The sequence below is a fragment of the Poecile atricapillus genome, chromosome 4 (assembly GCF_030490865.1).
Source record: "Poecile atricapillus isolate bPoeAtr1 chromosome 4, bPoeAtr1.hap1, whole genome shotgun sequence".
Lineage (NCBI taxonomy): Eukaryota > Metazoa > Chordata > Aves > Passeriformes > Paridae > Poecile > Poecile atricapillus.
This window is the reverse complement of record NC_081252.1, coordinates 44,433,489-44,455,128: the sequence shown is the minus strand read 5'-3', so window position 1 is coordinate 44,455,128 and position 21,640 is coordinate 44,433,489. Positions and strand designations below refer to the sequence as shown.

The following is a 21,640-nucleotide window of genomic DNA, read 5'->3' as shown; positions in this document are numbered from 1 at the left end:
TGGATGAGGATTGTTGGTGCCAAGGGGAGGGGGTGCAGCAGCATGGCTCTCAGTTTGCCACCAACCTGGGGGCTAAAAAAGCTGAACTCACACCACCATTGCCCAGAAAACAGCTTCCCTCTTACACAGAGAAGGGATATGCACAAGGGCTTGTCTGCTGTTGGATTCCTGGGGTTGGCTGTTTTTTCATATCTGAAGTGAACCTGAAAGGGAGCTGAGCAGTTAAAACCATTTTCTGAGCTATTTTAGAAATTCATAGTTACTGCAAGAGGCTGCAGCCGAAGCACAAGTAGTAAACAAAATACCAATGCGTTTGCTAAGAGATTAGTGTGAGCATGGCTGCTGGTAAATGCTCTGAACACTTCAAAGTACCTTATTGTTACATTCAGGTTTTAATTCCTTATTAGTTTAAAGGAAATACATGTCCTCAGAGCAATGAGAGGAAACTTTGAACGTTTTTCTTCCTCTTGTGCTGGGTGTGGGCTTGGTACTGCCTAATTGTTAGTCTGTCCCATGTCTGTACTCCCATAGGAAGCGAGAACAAACCCATTTACATTTGTGCCATTGCTGTGTGCTTTCAAATTTTTCTTTCTCTTTTTTATTTTTAAGATCAAAGGTAACAAGAATAGTGGAGCAGAGAAGTTAAGAATGATGCAGAGAACACAGATGTGAAGAGCAAAAGAGAGAGGAAGGAGCTGAGCCCGGTGCAGAGGGAGCAAAGAGAAGCAGCAGCCTAAATGCAAGTACTTGAATGTGGAAATGATGAGTTCCAGGGTGCTTAACAGGCATTTAATGTGGTGCTTTAATCTACATCTAGTGCCAGTTGGTTAATGTTTTCAAAATTTTCTGCCTCAGGTTCAAGACTTTGGACTCTTATGTCAATAATTTACAGCTCTAAACAGGGAAGTGGCATCAAGGTCATGTGTGCATATGAGAGAGAGAGAGACAGAAAAAGAAGTCTGTTTGAGTCTTAACTGGATAATATAAGGTGGTGTAGTGCAGCTGAGGGGTGTGTGAAGCACTCACTTCATAGCTGAACAGCACTGAAATGTAAAATAACAGCTAATCAATGACTGGATTGATCAGAGAAAGCTGGAGGGAGGGAGTCAAACTACTCAGCCAGAACCAAAGTGGTCTGCTAAATTGCTATGATGTAAAATGTACTTTTATTAGTTCTAGTCAAGTTCATGGGTCTGAAATAGCCATTTGAAAGCTTTTTGTTAGCAGAAGCTAACAAAAGCTTAGCTAGTACAGTGATACCTCCTGCATGTGATTTTTTTGTTACATATTGTTTTTCTTGGCAAAAAAAAAGATCTTCTGCAAATGCAGGTATGTGGACCAAAAAGAGGTATCTCCAAGAGTGTTTTTCTTTGTGACTTCTGGTATCCCACCTGTATCAGCAGACAAGCTTTTGCCAATGTCCTATGTCATCTTCAGGTAAAGGTTTTCCTCATACAAGTGTACCAGAAGAGTATTTTCTGCCATAAAGACTTTATCATCTCAGTTGCTCTTAGGGGAGGCTCGCACAGAGATCTAAAATAATGATTATATTTACAGTCATTCAGTGCCTGCAAAGCTTTATTAAGTGTACTGAGCAGAGGTGGAGGAGCTGCCTGGGAGTTCTGCCTGGCAAACAAGTAACCTTGTCCCTTGTTCCCTGCAGCTCCTTCCCAGGTGGGTGACAATGCCTGTCGAAAGGATGCGGATGCGGCCCTGGCTGGAAGAACAAATCAACTCTAACAGAATACCGGGGCTGAAATGGCTAAATAAGGTAAGGGGGGCTGTGCATGCATGTACTGAAGGGGAACTTGATAGCAGTGGCTGAGGTCTGCATAGGTAAATCAGCTCATTCCAGGTTTTCAAAGGGGTGACGTGGGGAGGAAGGGCAAAGCTGAATGCTTCCTGCTGAACCTGTTTCTCCAGCCTTGCCTGCCAGATCTGAAGCGTCCTGCTTTGGCCTGGTGGATTTGTGGCTCATTTAAAAGCATTTTCCAACTCTTTGTTGTTGAAGGGAGTGTTTCTGGAGACTCCACTTGGACTTTTTTTTTAACCTAGGAACACATTGTTCAACAAGTAGTATCAGAGGGATGTGTTCAAAATACTCTCCTGAGAAGGAAGACTCTGTTCTGTGTTAGACTCTGAGTTGAAGCAATGATCTCCTGTTTCAGACTTGTGTGGCTTCTCTGATACTTCTCAACCTGGGAGAAAACAGGGTGACTCAAACCTAATATTCCTGGTCCTGAGCTCTTACTAAGTGCTCAAGACACTTTGAGAGCACAGTTATGAGCTCAAGAATGTCAGTGCCCAATTTGAATTTATTTTGATTGGTTGAGTAAAATCTAGGAGTGTATTTGAGACTTCAAATAGTAATGAATTGTGGAAATATTGTGTGCTTTCTGCACTACACAGGAGAGTAATTCACCACACTGAAAAGCATGAAGCTGTTTTTGCTACAGAGGCTACTTTATTATCAGAATGGGTGGAAATGCACAAAATCACAGAAACATAGGAACTGCCTGTCTGATTAAGTCACTAAGCCAAATAATCTGATATCCTCCCTATAGCAGTAGTAGTTGTGGTACTCAGGTGCTCATTTTTGGAGTTGAAGAATGATAATTGAAATTACTAATTTTTTCAGCTTTCAAAGCTAGAAATGCTCATGACTATGAAATTATCAGGAGTGCTTTAAATTTCATCTGTGAATCTTGTTTCTCAGTAACTTCCTACATCAGTGACTCTCATGCTGTGGCTGGGTAAATAAATATTGCTTTATCCATTCCCTAGTTAGCTGCACTGTGAATTTGAGTAGGTCCTTGTTCTTGCATAATGGGGTCACAGCTGAAGAGGAGACCAGTTTTTACTGTTGTCTTTGTAATTTGAGTCCCATGTTCAGGTCCTTCTCCTTGAATATCTCTATTTTGGTGTTAGGTTTCCTACTGACAGTCTATATCTGCTGTCCTTTGCTGGGCATTCCTGCCAAATACTGAAATAATTTCTCTGCCTTGAAGTTTATTAAACTCTGATTCCCCACTTCTACCCTCTGATTTGGCAGCAGCCTGGATTGCCTTTATTATGCTCAACAAGAAAATTGCACTCCTGAGCATTTCTGTTTAAAAATGTTTACACATTCATTCCAACAATGGATCATTAAACCAAAAATATTTCTATTTTTACTGTGAATCCTGACCATAAACAAAGCCATGCATGGAATCAGTGAAGTGTCATGTGTATCACAGCCTGTTCTATACCCACAGAATCAGCTTTATAGGTTGTAGTACTTTAATCAGAGTTTGGTTAGGGACAGTTCACAGTTTAGATAAGAAGATGTGTCAGATTATCAAGAGAATGAAACTCATGAGTGTGCCATTCTGGGTTGTCATTGGCTGTCTGTTCTTGGGGGCTTTTTCTGAACTGAAGAAAGAATTAAACCTCTCTCAGTTAGAAATGACAAGTCAGGTACAGCTGACACATAATTCTTTCCCCTACTGTCAGTTCATCATTGTACCTCCAAAACAAGCCCCTCCTTATAGGGCTTAAAACGTAAATACTTGTGTATATCTCTGGTGAAAATGTTATCCTTCTGAGTGGCCTGAAGGAGGAAGGGAATTTCTTTACCTTCCCAGAGAGACAAAACTGGGAGGTGTTAATGAAACAACATAGTTCAGCAGAGGGCAGAGGGGATGTGAGGAAGGGGATTATGAGAGGTCAGTGTTCCTCATGGGTGTGGAAAAGGATACGTTCTGAGTAAGTGTAACAGAGAGGCAACCTACTGCTTTGAAGGATGCTTGGAGTATTACCTTGGAGATGGATGCTAAGATTTGTCCTATGACGTTGTAGCTAGTATGTGATCTCATGCTCAAACACTTGCTCCAAGCATTTTGCAATGCCAGAGTTCCAAGTGATCACAGATTACAGAACTTCCTGAGCTGGAAGGGACCCACACGGATCATCAAGTCTAACTCTCAAGTGAATGGCCCATGTAGGGATTGAAACCACAACCTTGGTGTTAGTAGCACCATGCTGCTCTAAGCAGCTGAGGTTTGATCTACTTTCCTTTTCATGCCTATTTCTGAGAATGTCACAGCTTTTCCCTTTTGGTATTCCCACCAGAGTTTGGTAGCAATTGCTGTTACAGCACAAAATTTTTGTGGGTTATGTTTTTGACTTTAGGTGAGGCTAATTTTTATAACAGAAACATGAGATTCCTACACAAAAGTCCAGAGATGGAATGCTGGACCAGTCAGCACATGGTTTTCCAAGTCTGAGAGAAAGCACTGATGAGCTCGCTCTTGTTAAGGTCATCATTAGGTAGCACTGACTGAAGAAGCATATAGGTAATGTTTGATAATGTGTGAAATAAGGATAAAAGTAAAGTAGTATTTAAATAGAAGATATCCAGGTAAACTAGAGCAGAACACTCACCCACATGGTATGGATGTAATCAGCTGTCTTTGCAGGATTTCAGGGAAAATTAGCTATTTTTTAGTTGACGAGAACATCTGTAATTTTTGTATAAGAGTGTAAACTTTATATATATATATCTATTATAAAATTATAATACACATGGCTTTTGTGAGTTTGTTATTTGTGTTATAATTTGGTATAATTCCTGTGCTTCAAGACTTCTGAGATTGGGAATAGCTTTCTGTAATGACCACTTAGACTGCTGTTGAGTGTCCTTGTAGCTTCTTTTGAAGCAGTGAGTACAGTTGATGATGACAGGATGCTATGTCTGGAGTCTTGTTCAGTCTTTTAGGTTTTTAATTATCATATGGTCTATTTTAATCTGGTGTATTCTTAAAGTTCTTGTTGATAGAAACTGTTTTCTATTGAAGTAGGATTTTTTTTTCCCATGCTTATTATAGTCAATGGAAGAGTAAAGGCAGGGAAGCTTATTCTAGGTCTGATGAATACAGTAGTGTTGTGGACCACAAATAGTGGCTTTGAGGCTTCCTTTTGACTGCTTTGAGTTGGGGAAAGAGGTATCTCTGTTGATGATTTACTTATATGTAGAAGGAAAAGTAAAGAGGCAAAAGACAAGTGACAGAAGTGATGGAACTACATTAAGAGAATGATTTAAAGTGTGAGGACTTAAGGGGAATGAGGAACATATTGAATCAGTGCTTGCACCAGATTAAAGATGAAGCCAAGCAAGAAGGGAAGAATGCAATTCTGAACAAGCAAATGTGACAGAAAGGATTAAAGACAAGAGTTGAAGGACAAAACACAGGTTCAGAAGAAGAAAAGATCACATGGAAAGGAAGGGAAATAAACCTAGCCTTGGAATGAGTGAAATATTAACCAGACAGGGAAGAAAAGTGGTTGTTGGGGGAAGGGAAAGGGTGAAGGATTCATCTCACCTGACCGAGTATCTACAATACAGATATTTAAATGAGAGCTGCCTGTCTAGAGTTGTATGTTGTCAGTAGAGGGAAATAGGCTCTTTTAGGGTGAAATTCAGGCAGCATAGCTCAGGTGGCTGCTGCAGGAGGAGGGTGCATTTTGCCCTGGAAGTACTTTTCTCCTTATAGAATGATAGATGTGTCTAAATCTGCAGTGGCAGAGTTTATATAGTGCAAGATGTCTGCATGTGAAGCCAGATAAGTATTCTTCCCAACATGGGAGAAAAAACAAGGGTTGTGGAACAAACTCAGTTTGTATGGCTTTACGGAAAAGAGCACGAAGAGTTCTGAAGCAGCCCTCTAGATCAGGACAAGGGAGTTCACGACCATATTGTGTGACATAAAAACACATCTGATCCAGCATCCTTCTGGCCCAGTATCCTGTGTGCCAAGCGCTTGTGGAAGGAGTGTAGGAAACAGGCTATTCAAGTTGTGAAAGCCATTTGGCCCCCAGAGCTGGAGCTACATCCTAAAACTATCATCTTTAATAGTTGTCAGAATCTTCCATGATCCCTTGGGGAATCAATTTATACTGACACCATGTAAGGCATGCCCTGATTTTGATGTGTGTTAAAAAAATGAATTTGTAAAATGCCTTCCTTTGCATTTCTTTAAGTGCATTTCTCTTTGGTCTAAAATTTCTGAACTAAAATGTGTTCAGGTATCTTCAATGCACTTCTTCACATGAATGTCTGGTTTTTTTATCCCCACTGGAGAGATGTCTACCATTGATATATTCTTATGGCTGTTTGCTTGGCATACATATTTGCAAGATCTTTTTTCTTCACCATGCTACTATTTACTGGCTGAATCTAAATTCCTTGATTTTGCTGTGTTCCTATGGTTGTTTAGTTTTGAATATATTTTTCCTAATCATAAAAGTGTCTGTACTGACAAAACTACCCTTTGTATGCAAGCGTAGAAATGTGTAGTACTGACTGTTTTTTCCGTGTGTCAGCTTGGAAAGCTGCCAGGCTTATCTTCCCTGAAGTGGCTTCTGAGTATTTCATGCACTTGGACTGTGTTCTGCTTTTGGTGACGCCAGTGGATATTTTCCTGTTGATTTCAGTGACAGTGACACTGGGCTAGAAAGGAGCAAAACACTTAGAGATGCTGAAACTGTGCATATAAATTAGTGACTTATAATCATCAGAAGATTCCTCAAGTCTGTCAGTGTTGGCATTTCCTATTTGTTTTCTCTTCCAGGAGAAGAAGATTTTTCAGATTCCCTGGATGCATGCCGCAAGACATGGGTGGGATGTTGAAAAGGATGCTCCCTTATTTAGAAATTGGGCAATTCACACAGGTATTGAACTGTCTTTTTGCAGGACAGATTTTCACATTGCTTTCCCTTTTAAAGTTACATTTCCTTCTTTCTTGTCTTTGTTTTTACTAAGACAGAGAGTGAACTTAAGTTTCCAGATTTGTGGGAGGCTAAGTGTTTTTTAAGGCCTATGATACTCTCCAGATGAATGGAAGTACCATAACTCATTTGCATTGAGGAACACAGTAAAACTTAATTGATTTAAATGTTAACAACATTGGGTTCAAAACTGTCAGATGTAGAGCACAGTCAGCACTTTGTAGACATAGGCCCTTAGGCTTTTTATGCCTTTCTATAGATTTGAGCCAGACATAATAAAGGTAAATGCTGTGCAAGCTTTTCCATGTTGTTATGGAGTCACATCAGATCTGCAGTACCCTGGGTCCTTCTTGAGCACAAACTGTTCATCATCTGTTCTAGAAATGTGCATGAGAATGAGATCACAGCACTCTCTTGCAACCTCAGGTATTGTTCATTTGCTTGTCATAGGAACCAAAGGCTGATAACTTGAAGCTAACCTACACTGTTATTAATTTGGCATGAATCTTCAAGTCACATGACATATGTGCCTAACTTTCTTTTCTTGCTTAGGAAAATACCAGTCAGGAGTAGATAAACCCGATCCAAAGACATGGAAGGCAAACTTCCGTTGCGCTATGAACTCCCTGCCTGACATAGAAGAAGTGAAGGACAAAAGTATAAAGAAAGGAAACAATGCCTTCAGGGTGTACCGGATGCTGCCGTTATCTGAAAGACCTTCCAAAAAAGGTAGTGGGCAGAGCCTGTCAATGTGAAATGCTGCTGAGGGCGTTGTGTTGAGGAAAACACCTACTGCAGGTAGCTCAGTATGCAGCAAGCCACCAATGCAAGCTGCACATGGTGCCCTGGCTGGCTGGGAAATGACTAGAGCTTAGGAACAGCTGCATGAAAAATGGGCTACATTCAGAAGAGAGGATCAATGAGATGTGATACCCCCAAGGTGCTGATATTTGTTAAAGCTGATGGAGTTGTGTTCAGAATCTAGTCCCAGGTCTCCTTCAGTCCAGGAATATGATTTGGGGGTATTAGAACTCAACACATTTAACTGTGTAGGGGTCATTCAGAATATGGTGGCAGACATTTTGGTATCTTTTCAAGCAAGAGTACAGTTAAACTGGCTGTCTTGAGCTCAGTGAGAACAGTACACTCTGCTCAGAACATTAAGCCACAAAACTACATTATTAGTTACAAAGACCATGAAAAACTAGCCCACAGAGCATGATAATGGTGAAATGGGAAAGTGTCTGAATCCCCAAATTTAGGAATTAAATCTCCTGCCTGCCAGAAGGAGACCTAACCACCAGGTCAATCTCATGAGTATTTGGTTTCTTTCAAAGCAGAAACATTGGTTTATTTAGAGCTCATGAGCTTTCATATGGCTTCCTTACTGGTTTATGCAGTAGAACAATGGTTTCCTTAGTCCTCTGGTATCCTGTGTTGTCTGCAATTTTGGATGAAAAGATAACCTGCAAACAAAACACACAGTGTTCCTCTAAAATCTGGTTCAGTTCATCTGTAGCTACAGTTTTCTGTTTTCTTAGATTGAGAAGTGAAAGGCAGATCTTTAGTTTAAGGTCAGTGTGACTGGAAATGATGAAGCCTGGCATTTTTGGGATAGAATCATACTGTGAAAGGGAGATCAACGTGCAAAAGGTAGAACGTTTGTTTTGAAACTGTTTCCGTCTCTTGTCAGTAGTGTATTTTGTATGTTTAGGCACACTCCTCGGGACTATAACATGTCCCTTAGCAGTAGATTTGTGTAGGAACTACAAAAGTTCATCTTTAAAGCTGAGGTTTTGGGAATTTGGGGGCTGTAGCAGGAGAAGATTCTGCAGAAAGTCCAGTTACTGTAAAACCTTGACATAGCTTGGGTCTCATGTATATTTTTACATGCCCTTTTTTTGTAGCATGTGGATAAACATCCATGGTAACGAAAGAATCTGGCTGCAAACATTTCTGATTTTCTGTGGTATCATGTAGTAGAGATGGGAGAAACTCCTGGAACTCTGTGCTAACTGTGGGGTAGAGCTGAGCTTGCACCAGCAAGACTGAGCTTCTACATCAGATCAGAGCAAGGGCAGCAACACTGGGGTCTGTCAAGGCTCATGACATTTTGTGAGGGTCACATGCAGTGTGGTTTTTGGGATTCCCAAGTCCAGCATGATTGCATAAACCACTTTTGCATGAATTGTAATATGTATTTCCCTACCAGGTTGCAACTATTTACAAAAATATTGGTTGATGTTTATTGTGATCTCTTTTCACATTAAATCAATTAACAGTCTCCCTTTTCCTGCAGCTACAGAGAAAATGTCAGAAATGTGATGAGACACATATTTTGATTTTTCTTCCCTTTAAGAATATTTTTCTCCCCGTTCCTTCTTTTTAACAGGCCTTGTTTTTTAATTTGTCATTCTTCCATATTTTTCACTTTGATTTTTTGACTGCAGTTGCTTTCCTTGGTCCCCTAGTGGTTCTCTTTTGTTGCCTTTTAAAAAAGAAACACAAAGCCAGAGCATTCAAGGTGATTTTTTTGCTGCCCAGGCCTTAAAGGAAGGGTAAAATCAAGCAAAATATGTTCTCCCTTTACTAGGAAGTCCTGCCATTTTGAGGCTCATTTTAGGGCTATTTGTTGGTGAATATACAAAGCGTGAAGGATAATTCATGGCATAAAGGACTTTATGAAATCTTCCTTCTGTTGTTGTAGGAAAAAAAACGAAATCTGAAAAGGATGACAAATTCAAACAAATTAAGGTAAGACGTGTCTGTTTAATAGTGCAAGAGCTTGTGAATACAATCTGTTGCAAATATTTTTTAATAACCCCAGCAGTATATTGTGGTGGGTACTTGCGAATGCTTGTGGTTTGGTTAAGTAACTACAGTTACCCGGCGTGTTTGGGGTTTTTCTTTTTGAAATGTGAAGGCTGTTAAAGCCGTGACTTACGTCATCAGTGGACACAGCCCTTGTGTTACAATGCCTGGAGGTTGGAAAACTGGCAGTCTCAGCAATACGTTTGCCATTTGTTTGTCTCTGTAAGGAGAAGTACAGTAATTAGGCAAGGAATGCTTCTGAACAATAGAGCTACCTTTTGGAGCAATTAATTTCTGTGTGTAAAGCGCTGGAAATTAATTTTCATTGAGGCAAGGGTCAGAGCTGCACCTTGTGCTCATGTTTTGTCAGTTAGAAGGCCTCAGCTGTGAAGCTCTTCAGTCGCAGCCTGAGATTTCTGCTTGTTCAGAGTGTGGGCCCAGACTGACGTCTGATGTCCCTGTGAGGCACGGTGTTTCTTAGCTTTCACACCTCTGCTAAGGGCACCTGTGAGGTGGTCAGTATTTCACACCAGCAGGAGCTCACCTTCAGTTTTTTTAACAAAAAAGCAAATCTGAGAGATTTCAGACTCTTAGCTTTTAGGAAAATTGGTGTCCTTGGGCTGTGTGTAACAGCTGTGTCTAGAGTGCAAGGGTATCTTGGTCCCCTGCTGCTCACTTGTGAAGGGCTGTGACACCCATGCTTGGGCTCAGGCTCTGCAGCCTCTTGGCAGGAAGTTCTCAGGGCCAGGTGAACCCAGAAATGTGGGCAAAAGTCCTCCACTGAAACTGTTGGAAAGCGGGCGCTTCCGCAGCAGCTGTGACTTGCGAAGTTACACATCAGAATGCTATTCCTTTTAAATTGCCTTACAGGAACCACTTTTTAACTACCCTGTTTGGCTCATACAGCCATGTGTGCTTGTTGTAAAGTGGCTGATGGCAGCTGATGTTCAGAGGGAGCCAGTAAAATTGCTTTGGTCGGAAAAGAGCAGTGTGCCAGCACATACACCTGCACTACCATTGTTAGTTCTTGTAGCTCTGAGCTGGGGCCAGGTAGTGCTGTTGTCTGTTCCCCCATTCTGACGGATGTGTGCAGTGGCTGGCCTGTATTTTAAGAGGTTCTCTTTCTGTACTCAGCCACTGTTAGGCTGACTGTTGAATGGTGAAGGCTGTAGTAGTGGAGAAGGGGAGTAAGTGAATTAAAAGAATGCACATTTCTGAACATGAAAAATGCTTATAATTGCTTTGCTTGGTGATGTGAATTCCTGAGATCTGAGTTGCACGTTTTGAATTGAATGCCTTTCAGTTACCCTGAAAAATCTTTTTCAGTGGAGCCCAGTGGGAAGCTACTCCACCATTTGCCTGGGAACTGCAATGAGGTGATAGCAGCAGACGGAGAAGCTGAGAATATGAGCACACATCTGCAAAGGGACTTAAGCATAGCAAGAGCCTTGCAGTGAGCTTCCCATTGTTGCCACTGCTGGATCCTGTGGGCACCCCCAGCAATTGCTGGTGGGCTGAGCTTGAGCAGAGTGCTCAAGGCACTCACTGCTTATCCCTGTGTGTTTGAGAGTCCTGGACCCTACCAAATCCCTGCTCCACATTAGCAAAGGTGCAAGCAAGTCTCCCACCCCACAGATAGGTCTCCTGACACTGGGCTTTTGGGCAAACAGAGACTGTCATTATAATTAAATAAATACTTGAAAAATGAATTCTCAGTAGTGGGAAGGAAATGGAAATGTCAGAGCAGCTCAGATAAAACCAGTCTGTTTCTTTTGAAACAAAGGACTGAACTGAGGCTTATATTCTGCCTTTTCCTAGATGTATCCTTCTGACCATGCAGCTCCATATTGAGAGACATTTTTAAAATCTTAGTGACAGCTTTCCCCATGCATTTAGCTTAGGCTAGACATCTGAACACTGAAAATTTAGGTGATTTAACACCAACAGTATCCAAGTCTTTTTGTGGACCATCACTGAGTTCTAAGATGCATAATTGTTTCTGAAGCCCGAAAGGGGCTACTAAATTAACTTCTCTGTAATCAAGCCTCAATAAAGTTCAGCAACTGCTGCATGCACAGTGTTTCCATGGGGGCTGCTGTGTTTGCTGTGTTGCACAACACCAGATACTCAGGGCTCCAGTGTGCTAGCCCTAACCTATCTCTGCAGCTGTGACCCTCAATGGATCAATAGCAGCTAATTTTATCTTCTCCAGCTCTCCAGCTTTTGACCTGTAGGCCAGCACAACTGGTGCATCTCATCAAAGACCTAGTTGCTGTTAACACTTAACTTTTCACCCTTCTGATGTGCCGAGGAATGTTGGGACAGGGTGCATGTTTGCCTTGCTTTAGTGTCTGGGGAGGTGTTTGTGTTGAAGTGACAATTATTTTGAGTAGATCACAATCACAGCATGTGACATCCAGAAAAAACCTGTCAGTATTTTCTGCCAAAAATAACAGTTCATATGGTTAGTACTGGGATGAACTGGCAGTGCGGGTCCTGAGGCTCACCTTTTCCCTGCCTTTGATGAAATGCTTTAGAGCAGTGAAAATGAGCACAGTGTGGACAGCTCTGCACCTCTCTGTGGGTATCTTTGGCTCAGCAAGCAGGGGAGAACTTGCAGCCTTGCAGGGCTGGTGGAGTAAGAACGGAAGACTTTAGACGTTATAACCAATAAGCCTGTGAGAGAGTCAATACCAGGGAGGAAGTTGCAGGTGTAGAATAATCCTTTTAAAGAAAACCTGAGTAAATGGAATTAAATTTTTGGTGTTGACTCTGAAGGGATTTTTTTAGATTCCCACTCAAGTGTATCAGGCTTACAGAGAGGCATCTTGTGGAAAGCTCAGTCTGTGTAGAACAGGTGGTGTTTTCCAAATGCTGGTGCCCTGTGGTAATGTTTATGATGTGATCTAAAAGGCTGTATTTAGTGTAAACACTTCGGTTTGCTTTAAGGCTTGCTGTAGAGAAAAAATAAGGCTAGAATTTAGTAATTGCTGTACAGAAACTAAGGCTTCCTTTTAGAGAATGCAAAGAGAACATATTTGGAAGGGACTGAGGATGAATATTAAATAGAGTACTGCTTTAAAGCAGTGTTTCTTCCTTGTTTGTTTCAAATGTTAATCTCTTGTAGTAAATAGCTTATTACTTCCCTGCTCTCAGAAGGCTTACTCTAAATTTGAAAATAGCTAAAAATAGCTTTCATTTGGAAATGAAATTTGGAAATTAATTAGTCTCAGGCTTCTCCTCAGAGAAATACTTGTCTTAAAACAGTGTCTTGCAGAGAGCAGGAGGGTATATGGCAGGCAGAAGTGATGGGATTGCCATCTCAGAACAAAGAGATGAACTGTCTCCTAAAATAATGCGATCCTAACCCAACTGTACTGTTTTTATTCTAGCAAGAGCCAGTTGAATCATCTTTTGGGATGAATGGGCTAAATGATGTCACTTCTGACTATTTCCTGTCCTCCAGTATAAAAAATGAAGTTGACAGTACAGTGAACTTTGTAGGTAAGTACTCCTATGGTTTTTTTAGATATTAAGCACACAAGTGACTTCAAAAACCCTTTTGGTCTTCAAGACTTATCTTTCCATCAGCATTTTGCACTTCAGGGAAAGCCACAGTTGCAGTCAGGTAGTCCCACGTCTCAGTAGCCTAGGCCATGCAAGACTGTGGTTGCAGGTCAGCTCCACCACCTTGCAGAGACAGTGAGCAGTACTCTACCAGTGGGGTGTCCCTGGAGAGTGACGCACTTACAGGCACTCTTAGCTGTCTTCTCCTGATGGGGACTTATTCCACAGGGAATCCTCAGCCATGAGGAGCCAGTGTAACGTGGGAGTTAAACTGCAGTCAGATGGCAGTTTCCCATTGCTTAAAGCAGAGGTTTGCCTAGAACACCATTTTATTTGGAAGTTCAAACCAGCAGGCAACATGTAGAAACTTGGTTCTTTTTACTGACACCTCAGTAGCAGAGATAGTTTTTAACATCATTGAGCTAATGAAAATGATCATCAAAGACTGCATTTAGAAACCAGTACATTAGAAATTAGCTGTCATCTCAGCATGTGAATAATTGGTCCTTGGTAGAATAATTGGACCGGGCTTTGACAGCTCTTTTTTGGCTAAGGTTGTCATTACAGCAAGAGCTCCTAGTAATATGACCTACATACCATTTTGTCTAGAATTCCACTTTTAAATGTGACAAATATGTTAGTATTCTGCTTGGAGAGATGGCAGAAATCATGTGCAGTGACTATTTTTGATCCCCATTTCTTAGGTCCCAGTTTTGCATAGTCATTCCCCTGAAGTACTTGTGTGGCTGAGGAGTTTGTGAGTAGTTTTGCTCTCTTTATGGCAGTTCATTTTATCAGCTGTTGCTTTATAATAGTATTAAAACATGCTTGTTGTTCCTACTATTATAACTTGAAGGGGTAGCACCATAGTGCTATTAGAGCTTCCTGTTCACTGACTGAGGATCGGGTAGGGAACTGCCATCCAGTGTTGCTTAATTGTTGAGATGTGAGGTGTGTTCCTCATCCAGACTGGAGAAAGAAGCTGTTATTTAGGGTTGCAGAAAGGATTTTAATGTAAACAGGGAGGAAAAGGTAAATTAGAATTGTTCTGCAGAAAGACAGGAAATCAGCTGCAGGGTATGAAAGACAAACAGCATCTGCAGAGTTTCTGACATACATGCAGCTCACTGGAAGCTGTGGCATATTGCCCAAGTGAGCAGTAGTTTTTGCTGTGCATTTTATCTCTCAGGGTGGGTAAGAATTTGTCAGGTATTGAGGAAAAAGATAAAACAGTGGATAGCCTGCTCATACCCTGAGTGGGTTGCGCAATATTGGTCTCTCCGAGATAAAAAATTAACTGTGTGTGCTCTTTCACCACTCTCACCACACACAGTAAAAAGCTGGTTGTTTCAGAACCAGGTAAGGTGAAACAAAGGGGAAACAATATATCTGAAACATAATTGTAGTAATTGTAGTGATTCAACTTTAAAAAAGTCTATCCAGTATGTATGTCATTTTCTTTATGCTGGCATTGTTTCTTAAAATACACATCTAAGTTTTGAATATTTTTCCAGTGGTTACCTGGCACTTCACAAAGCAAAATAATATGCAGCTTTTTCCTGGGAAAAAATACCTGTCACTTTTCTTTTTCAAAAAGCCCTGTCTAAAGGTAGAATGCAGGAGTGGATTATGTGTATAGACATGTGCATTCATGTTTATTTATCTTAGTTCATGCATGAATAGATGCTATCTTTTGACTTTTTCAAATTTAATAATTGGTATACTCAGATTACTTAACAGAAGAATTGCAAGATCTGTTGTATTTCATTGCCTACATGTTTTTACCCTCATGGATCAAGAAAAAAATTGACTGTTTGAACAACACAACACTGTTTGTACACAATTTAGCCTTTTGTTCCTTTTGAAGCTTTATGTTCAGTGAAAGAGTATCTATGGTCTTTTCCTTGGGTAACCATGGTTTCAGGCTAGCCATCCTCTGAGATGGCTCCATCCCTGTGCATTCTTCTGATCTAAGTTGTGGCTTTCAGTTCTATGCTGGATTAATGCATTTGTCATGTGTTCATACAGCTGGGATGAAAGGAGGAGTTGTGCAAGACAGAGGAAATTCTGTCAAGCAGCTTCAGACAAGTGAGATTCTGGCTTTTACCATGCTTTTGCTTTGCTCAGGAACTTCTTGGTACCTGGGTTTGTCAACCTTTTTCAAAAGGTTATTGTGTAGAACAACTAATATCTGCAAAGCATTTCAGGACACTTGGAAAGCATCCACTGTTGCTTCACTTTGTAGAAATAAGTAACACTCCTTTGATATTAAATTTCATGTGCTCTCTTGGTGTTAAATATCATGTGCCTGGGGGAATAGGAAACCCCTCTCTTAATAGCTAACCAAACTGTAGCTTTCTGTCACAGACAGTGGGGATTGCAGGTACAAATGTTATTTTCTACATAACAGCAATGGTGTTATGAGGGTCAGTGAGAATAGCCATCTAACTGGAGCAGAAATTTTTCACAGATTCATGTCATATGTACATCAGAGTTCCACAGTGTTTTGCATCACCCTGTGCCCAGGTTTTTGCATGCCAGTTCTGGTCTTCTGTTGTATAGTTTACATGAGAGCATTCAGAGGCCGTGGGATGTTGGCAGCTTGCTTGTTGAGGATCACAGATTTCCTTTAGAACTCTCACTGAAACTTTTATCCTCTGAAAGCAGGTGGTAGGCATAGAAAAAAGTGCTGAGACTACTGAAGACTCAGTCAGATACCAAAGCAGACTCTTAGAGATTCAACAGGGTCAAGATGTAATCAATTTTTTTGTTTCTAATCCCAAGTTGTAGGACAGTCACACCTTGATGGCAGCAGCGAGGAGCAGGTGATAGTTGCCAACCCTCCTGATGTTTGTCAGGTGGTAGAGGTGACAACAGAAAGCGATGAACAGCCCCTCAGCATGAGCCAGCTGTATCCTCTACAGATCTCCCCTGTCTCATCCTATGCAGGTAAGCAACTGGGCATTTCTTTACACTCCTTTTTCTGGAAGTGTTTGGAAGACATCAAGGGAAAGAGGGCTCTTTTAGGGTAGCTAACAAAGATTCAGAAATGTGTACGCATCTGCCTTCTTAACTGTTAATGAAACTCAAAAATGCACAGTCCTCTGCTCATTTCCTTGGGAAACAACTTCACAGATCTGAGTTTGGAAATGTGAGCTGCAGGTTTAAGCCTGCGAGTAATGGAAAAAGAACTTTTTTGGGTATCATGCAGAGGTCTTTTAGAGAGGGATTTTCAGTGGTACAAATGGCATGCTCCCTGCCTTACTAAAGATCAAAGGTCTTTTTTGCTCTATGTTTACTCAGTGTCAGGACAGTGTGCAGTGCTAAGGGGTGCACTAGTGGCATGTATGCAGATATGGAGCTTAGGGCCTGGGGGGAGTGGATCTGTCTTGCTGCAGACTAGAAGAGCCATGTAGTGACTGATAACGAGTGATCTTTCAAGCAGCAGAGCTGTGGACATCTGGCTTCCAACGTCTGCCTGCCATCTGGATTCTCTGATACCTAAAAGGAAGATAACAGGCTTCCCCCTGCTCCCAGTGAGGGTGGTTATGGTTTCTCTTTCCATCTGGCCCCTTATTTTCATATAACTGTTAGGAAGTAAGAGTCTAATTTATCCCTTATCCAAGCCTAACATTGTGTTCAGAAATTTTTAGGAGAGAACAGACACAAATGTACGTGTGGACATGCTATATAGATTCCCCACAATCATACAGGCCTTGTTTCATAGGAAGCAGGACAAAACCACATTTGAAAGTAGTAAAGGTTTCAGATCCAATCTGTCCTTTCTGTTTTAACATGGTGCTGATTTGTAAGCCTTAGGAGACTGGGTAGAAACACAAATGTCACCTTTTAAGGCAAATTTAAGTGTAAATTGTTCTTCATGCACTTTGTTACTTTATACATGGTTTTGCCTTTGACTCATTAGGCTGAAATTTCTTCCAGACACATTTTATAAAGTATGTAGTTAGTAATTTTTATCTTTGGGACCAAGTGAATAGTATGATGTTCTTTTGGATTGTCTCCACTGTTAGTCTCACACGTTGATAAATGATTATGCTTCCCAACATGTTTAGTCTGCAATGACCAAAGCATTTAGAAGACGTTTGCAAAGCCTAAGGCAGGGAGATATGAGTTCTTGAATTTATTAGCAGCAGGGAGACAAGGGCCTTTGAAACGTTTTTCCTCTTTACAAATGTTTCTTGGAAAACTTTTCCATCTATGTGAACAGGACAATGATTCAATCTTTCAACTACAGCTATAGGATGTAAATTCTTGAAATGCAAACAGAAGTCACTGTTCTGTCTGGAAGTCATGGTGGTTTCTTGAATGGGAATGATAGAAAAGGGTGATCTGGTGACCATCTTGACGTGAGCAAATCATGACCTACCTGCTCTAAACCCATTGCAACCAGCCTGCATAAAGAAAATGAGGATGACTGCAATAATTCTGCTATCCCCTTACACTGTCTTAGTACCTTGGTGGCCTTCAGTTGTCCTAACTTGTACCTGGACCTGCCAGCCTGAAACTCAGATAACAGAATTTCATGCCACTGGCATGCTTTTGAGTGCATCTCAAGGCAGCTCTTGATGATCCCGGCTACTGTACCTACAGGCCAGTAAGAAGTGGAGTACTGTTACTCTAAGGGTCTGTCCTGGAACAAGTCTTATTTAATATATCAATGAACAGAAGATATGTTGGAGACATGTTTGTGAACTTTACAGGTGGCACCAAATAGGCTGCACCAGTCGATATGTTTGGAGGCAGAGCCATCATCCAGGGAGCCCTGGAGATATTGCAGGAATGGGTCAGCAGAAACCTTATGAAATTTAGCAGGGGCACATGTGAAGTCCTGTGCGTAGGAAGGAAGAGATCTCTGCAGCAATAGCAGCTGGGGCCGATGGTATGGAGAGCAGCTCTGCAGAAAGGTGGGTAGGCAGTGAGCTGAGCACAGGACACCAGAGCACCTCAGCCACGGAGAAGGCCACCAGTTTTCAGGTGCATGGCCAGTAGATCTAGGGAAGTGATTATCCTACACTACTCAGCACTAGCTGCACTACTTTAAAAGTACTGCATCCAGTCCTGACCTCCCCAGTGCAAGAAACTTGAAAACAAACTGGAGCGAGTGCAGAGATGGGCTACACAGTGTATAGCCTCTCACTGTGAGAAGATAGAGGGACTGGGGCTTCTCTGACCTGGAGAAGAGATGGTTTTGAGAATTCATAGCAGCTGCTTCTACCGCAGGGATATTCCTGAGAAGGCAGAGCCAGGCTCTTCACAGCAGTGCATGGTAGGAGGATGAGAAACAGCAGGCTAAATTGAAATCAAAAATTCAGTCTAGCTGGACATAAGAAAAAATATCACCTGTTTCACCACAAGGACAGTCAGGCAGTGTGGCAAGATACCCAGAAAGATTGTGCTGCCTCCATCCTCAGAAGTTTTCAAGACCTGAAGGGATAAGGCCCCAAGCAACCCTGTTTGCTGTAGTAGTCCTGTTGCTGGCCCTGCTTTGATCAAGAGCTTGGGCTGTAGACCTCCTGAGATCCCTTCCAGCCTGAATTCTTCTATGAACTGCTTTTTTATTTTTTTAAGGATGTGTTTTCTCTCGAGGCCAGACTGAGGACAAGAGTCTGTGTGTTAGAACCCTGAAGTTTCTAGGACACTCTTGTGACTATTTCTGCTTTGTCTTGCTCCACACAGACCTGTGTAGAACCACAGGAACCATGGTCCTGTGCTTGTGGGTTTGCTCTATCAGGTGCTACTGGCTGAATGGCAGGAAAGAGTGTGACCATAACAGCTGTGCAGGAGCAGTTAGCTGAGCTCTTCTAAAACAGCCAAAAAAAGTAGCCAGATATGTGAGCTGTCCAACAAAAATCTGGTTTATTTCAAAACACCTCTGGTTCCTTTCTGAGGTTACTCAGGCAAATGGCGTGAGTTGCCCATGTGAGTTTTTTCATATATCCACTGATGTCTATGAAATCCTTTTGGTTTTTATTACCAGGGCTGTTGCTAACCGCCTGTTGTGTTTGACACTGATGTGAATACCCTTCTTGATAGAAATAACCTCTCTAGCTTTCCATGCCTGTGTGGCCAGCTTCCCTGGCTTTGCTAACTATGGTGCTATCTCTTGTTCAGCATTTTGTTAAGTATAAACACCAAGGATGGATTCCTCTTCAGCTGCATCACTCTGTTTTTGTTGTGACATGCTTCTTCATGTCAAGGAGTATCTGTTACTTGTCTCTACATGGATTCCTTCTATTGATTCTGTCTTCAGGGCTGTTTCTTCTTTGTGTGAATTAATTTTTCCTCTCCTCCCCCCAGTATGGCTTAATTAGCCAACTTAATCACATTGGCACATCTTTCTCTGCTTGGGTCAGTGAAAGAGAAGCCCTATAGTGCATTAGCTTTCATGGGGCATTGCAGTTAGATTTAATATTTTGGACTGTTCCTCTGCTTACTGCACACTGTGGTGGAGACTGGCACAGGAGAGGTGCTGGCTTTTGGAGTAGCTGGGCTGGAGCAGAAGGACTTTGGATACAGTTTAGATCCTGGGGTCTGAAACAGTGATTCAGGCCTTTACAGTCTTCTGCCTAAACCTAATGCTTAGCCAAGCCTTGAGAGGATGGCAAGGTACTGCCAGTCATGATCCATGATCCATGCTCTCTTAGCACTCGTGTTATGTCCAGTGCAGAGCATGAGGTTGGTCTCTGGGAAGGCAGAGTTGCAGGGACTGTACAAAGCAGTTTGCATGGACTAAAATGCCTAACACAGAGCTGAGGGTGAAAATTGGGGTTTCAGAGATCTCTTGCCTGCTATGATAATTCATCACATCATTCCTTGAATTGTGTGATTTCTGTGTTCCTTGTGGATGAGCATTCTCTGTGCAGCCCTGCTGTGGGGGTTGGAGTGTTGGTATCCTGACAGATGCCTAGGGTTATCCTCCCAGGAAACACAACACTGTGGTTCAAAACCCCACAAGCTGAGGGGAACCTGCAATCCAGGCCTCCACTGTTTTAGTCTGGGGAACCAGTGTCTGTGCTGAAGGCAGTAGCCATTGCTGCAGACTGTAAAGATGGGTTTATGCCCTGTCTCAGGTGGATCTGAGGCATAGCAGTCTCAACCACCCATGGGTCAGGAGCCAGACCCTCAGACAGTAGGGAGACATGTCTTCAGGCACATGTAGGCTTGAAAATCCAGTAAAAAATCGTGGGTTTCAGGCTCTTCTGCAAGGGAGGGATGCAGCTGCGGGAGGATGGCTGTCCCACTGGAACTGTGCCTCTGTATTTGTGCTCTGGTTGAAGTGATGAGGATGAGGGAGGCCCTGTGCAGTGGGGAGAGGTGATGGGGGGCTGGAAACTGTAGTATTGCCATTTGCTCAAGTGGTGGGTGAAGGGCTGAGAAATAGGCTGGGGAGTGGTAGCAAAAGCAAAACTATAACAACTGTACCAGAGTATATCAACAGTAATAAAGCCCCAGAAGTGGCAACAAGCCCTTGAGTGGCAGGCTGAGATAACAGGTCATGAAACAAAACCACATTTGTCTGCTCTAGGGTGGAGTTGTTGCTGATTTTGCCAGGAGATAAAGATTTGGACAGAACTTTGTCTGTTGCCTGGAGTAGGGGTAGAGGGGCAAGGGAAAGGGGGCATCCCCTGCTTGCTGGAGATTCTTCCCAGAAAACACAAATCTACTTCTTTCCTCTCTGTTGCTGTCTTTTCCAGAATATAGACATGCCAACTGTGATAACCATGTGAATTTACTTCATTTGTTCAAGGCAGCTGCGTAACTGTCTAGGGTCTCCATGCTTCTCCATTGTTTTCTGGTTGTTTGACTTGATTCTATTTGCTTCCACTTGTTGGGCATACATCAGGCCTCTTGAGTTGGAGTTTTTTACTATAGATAGAATAGCATGAATTTAATTTTTGTTTCTATTTTGTTTGACAGAAAGTGAAACAACTGACAGTGTTCCAAGTGATGAAGAAAATGCAGAGGTGAGCACTGTCTGGATTTTTAGCAGTTTGGACCAAGGTCTCAAGATCCATGCCCTGAGATATTTTTCCCCCTTCTCCATTGCAACTCTGTCTACCAGTGGAATATTCATTTTGGTAATAGCTGGGTGAGAAAAGCAGACCAGGAAGTTTCAGGGGACACAGACATTTGGATGATTGTCACAGAATTAATATCTCTACAAATTAATTTCTCCTCATCTGTCCAAACTCCAAGGTTAATTTATACAATAAGATGTTCTGCATAGCCATCAACAGTGCCAGCTAGTATGTTAACATGATGCATGATGTTGCTGGGTAGCGAGTATTTTGTCTTGGTTGGAAGCTCACTCCTTTTGTTTTCCTTGAATGGCACTGGAACTCATGTAACTGTAGGAAATGCTTACATGTATGACTGAAATGAAGCTAGAATGTTTGAGGTAGGTGAGGCAGGAAACTTTCCTGAGCAGTCAGTTGGGTATTGCTGGGTGAAAGGAATCCATGGGGAAAAAAAAACC

The 21,640-nt window shown here is 42.0% G+C and overlaps 2 protein-coding genes across 4 annotated transcripts in view; both read left to right on the top strand.

Annotated features, from left to right (window-relative positions):
• The window catches only part of CASP3 (caspase 3), a 51,354-nt gene extending 48,908 nt beyond the window's left edge, over window positions 1–2,446 (top strand). The window contains exon 9 of the transcript XR_009277625.1: window positions 2,435–2,446. The gene's annotated coding sequence lies outside the window, so the exon portion shown is untranslated. The remainder of the gene's footprint in view (window positions 1–2,434) is intronic.
• The window catches only part of IRF2 (interferon regulatory factor 2), a 40,484-nt gene that overhangs the window by 16,631 nt on the left and 2,213 nt on the right, over window positions 1–21,640 (top strand). The window contains exons 2-9 of one of the 3 annotated variants that reach the window (XM_058838481.1): window positions 610–743; window positions 1,664–1,771; window positions 6,609–6,708; window positions 7,318–7,494; window positions 9,473–9,519; window positions 12,969–13,080; window positions 15,928–16,092; window positions 21,082–21,128. In XM_058838481.1, the coding sequence (XP_058694464.1) occupies window positions 738–743; window positions 1,664–1,771; window positions 6,609–6,708; window positions 7,318–7,494; window positions 9,473–9,519; window positions 12,969–13,080; window positions 15,928–16,092; window positions 21,082–21,128 (762 nt within the window). In that variant the 5' untranslated portion in view covers window positions 610–737. Of the gene's footprint in view, window positions 1–609; window positions 744–1,331; window positions 1,438–1,663; window positions 1,772–6,608; window positions 6,709–7,317; window positions 7,495–9,472; window positions 9,520–12,968; window positions 13,081–15,927; window positions 16,093–21,081; window positions 21,129–21,640 lie in introns of those variants that run through there. The other 2 variants (XM_058838482.1, XM_058838479.1) reach the window with 2 other exon arrangements.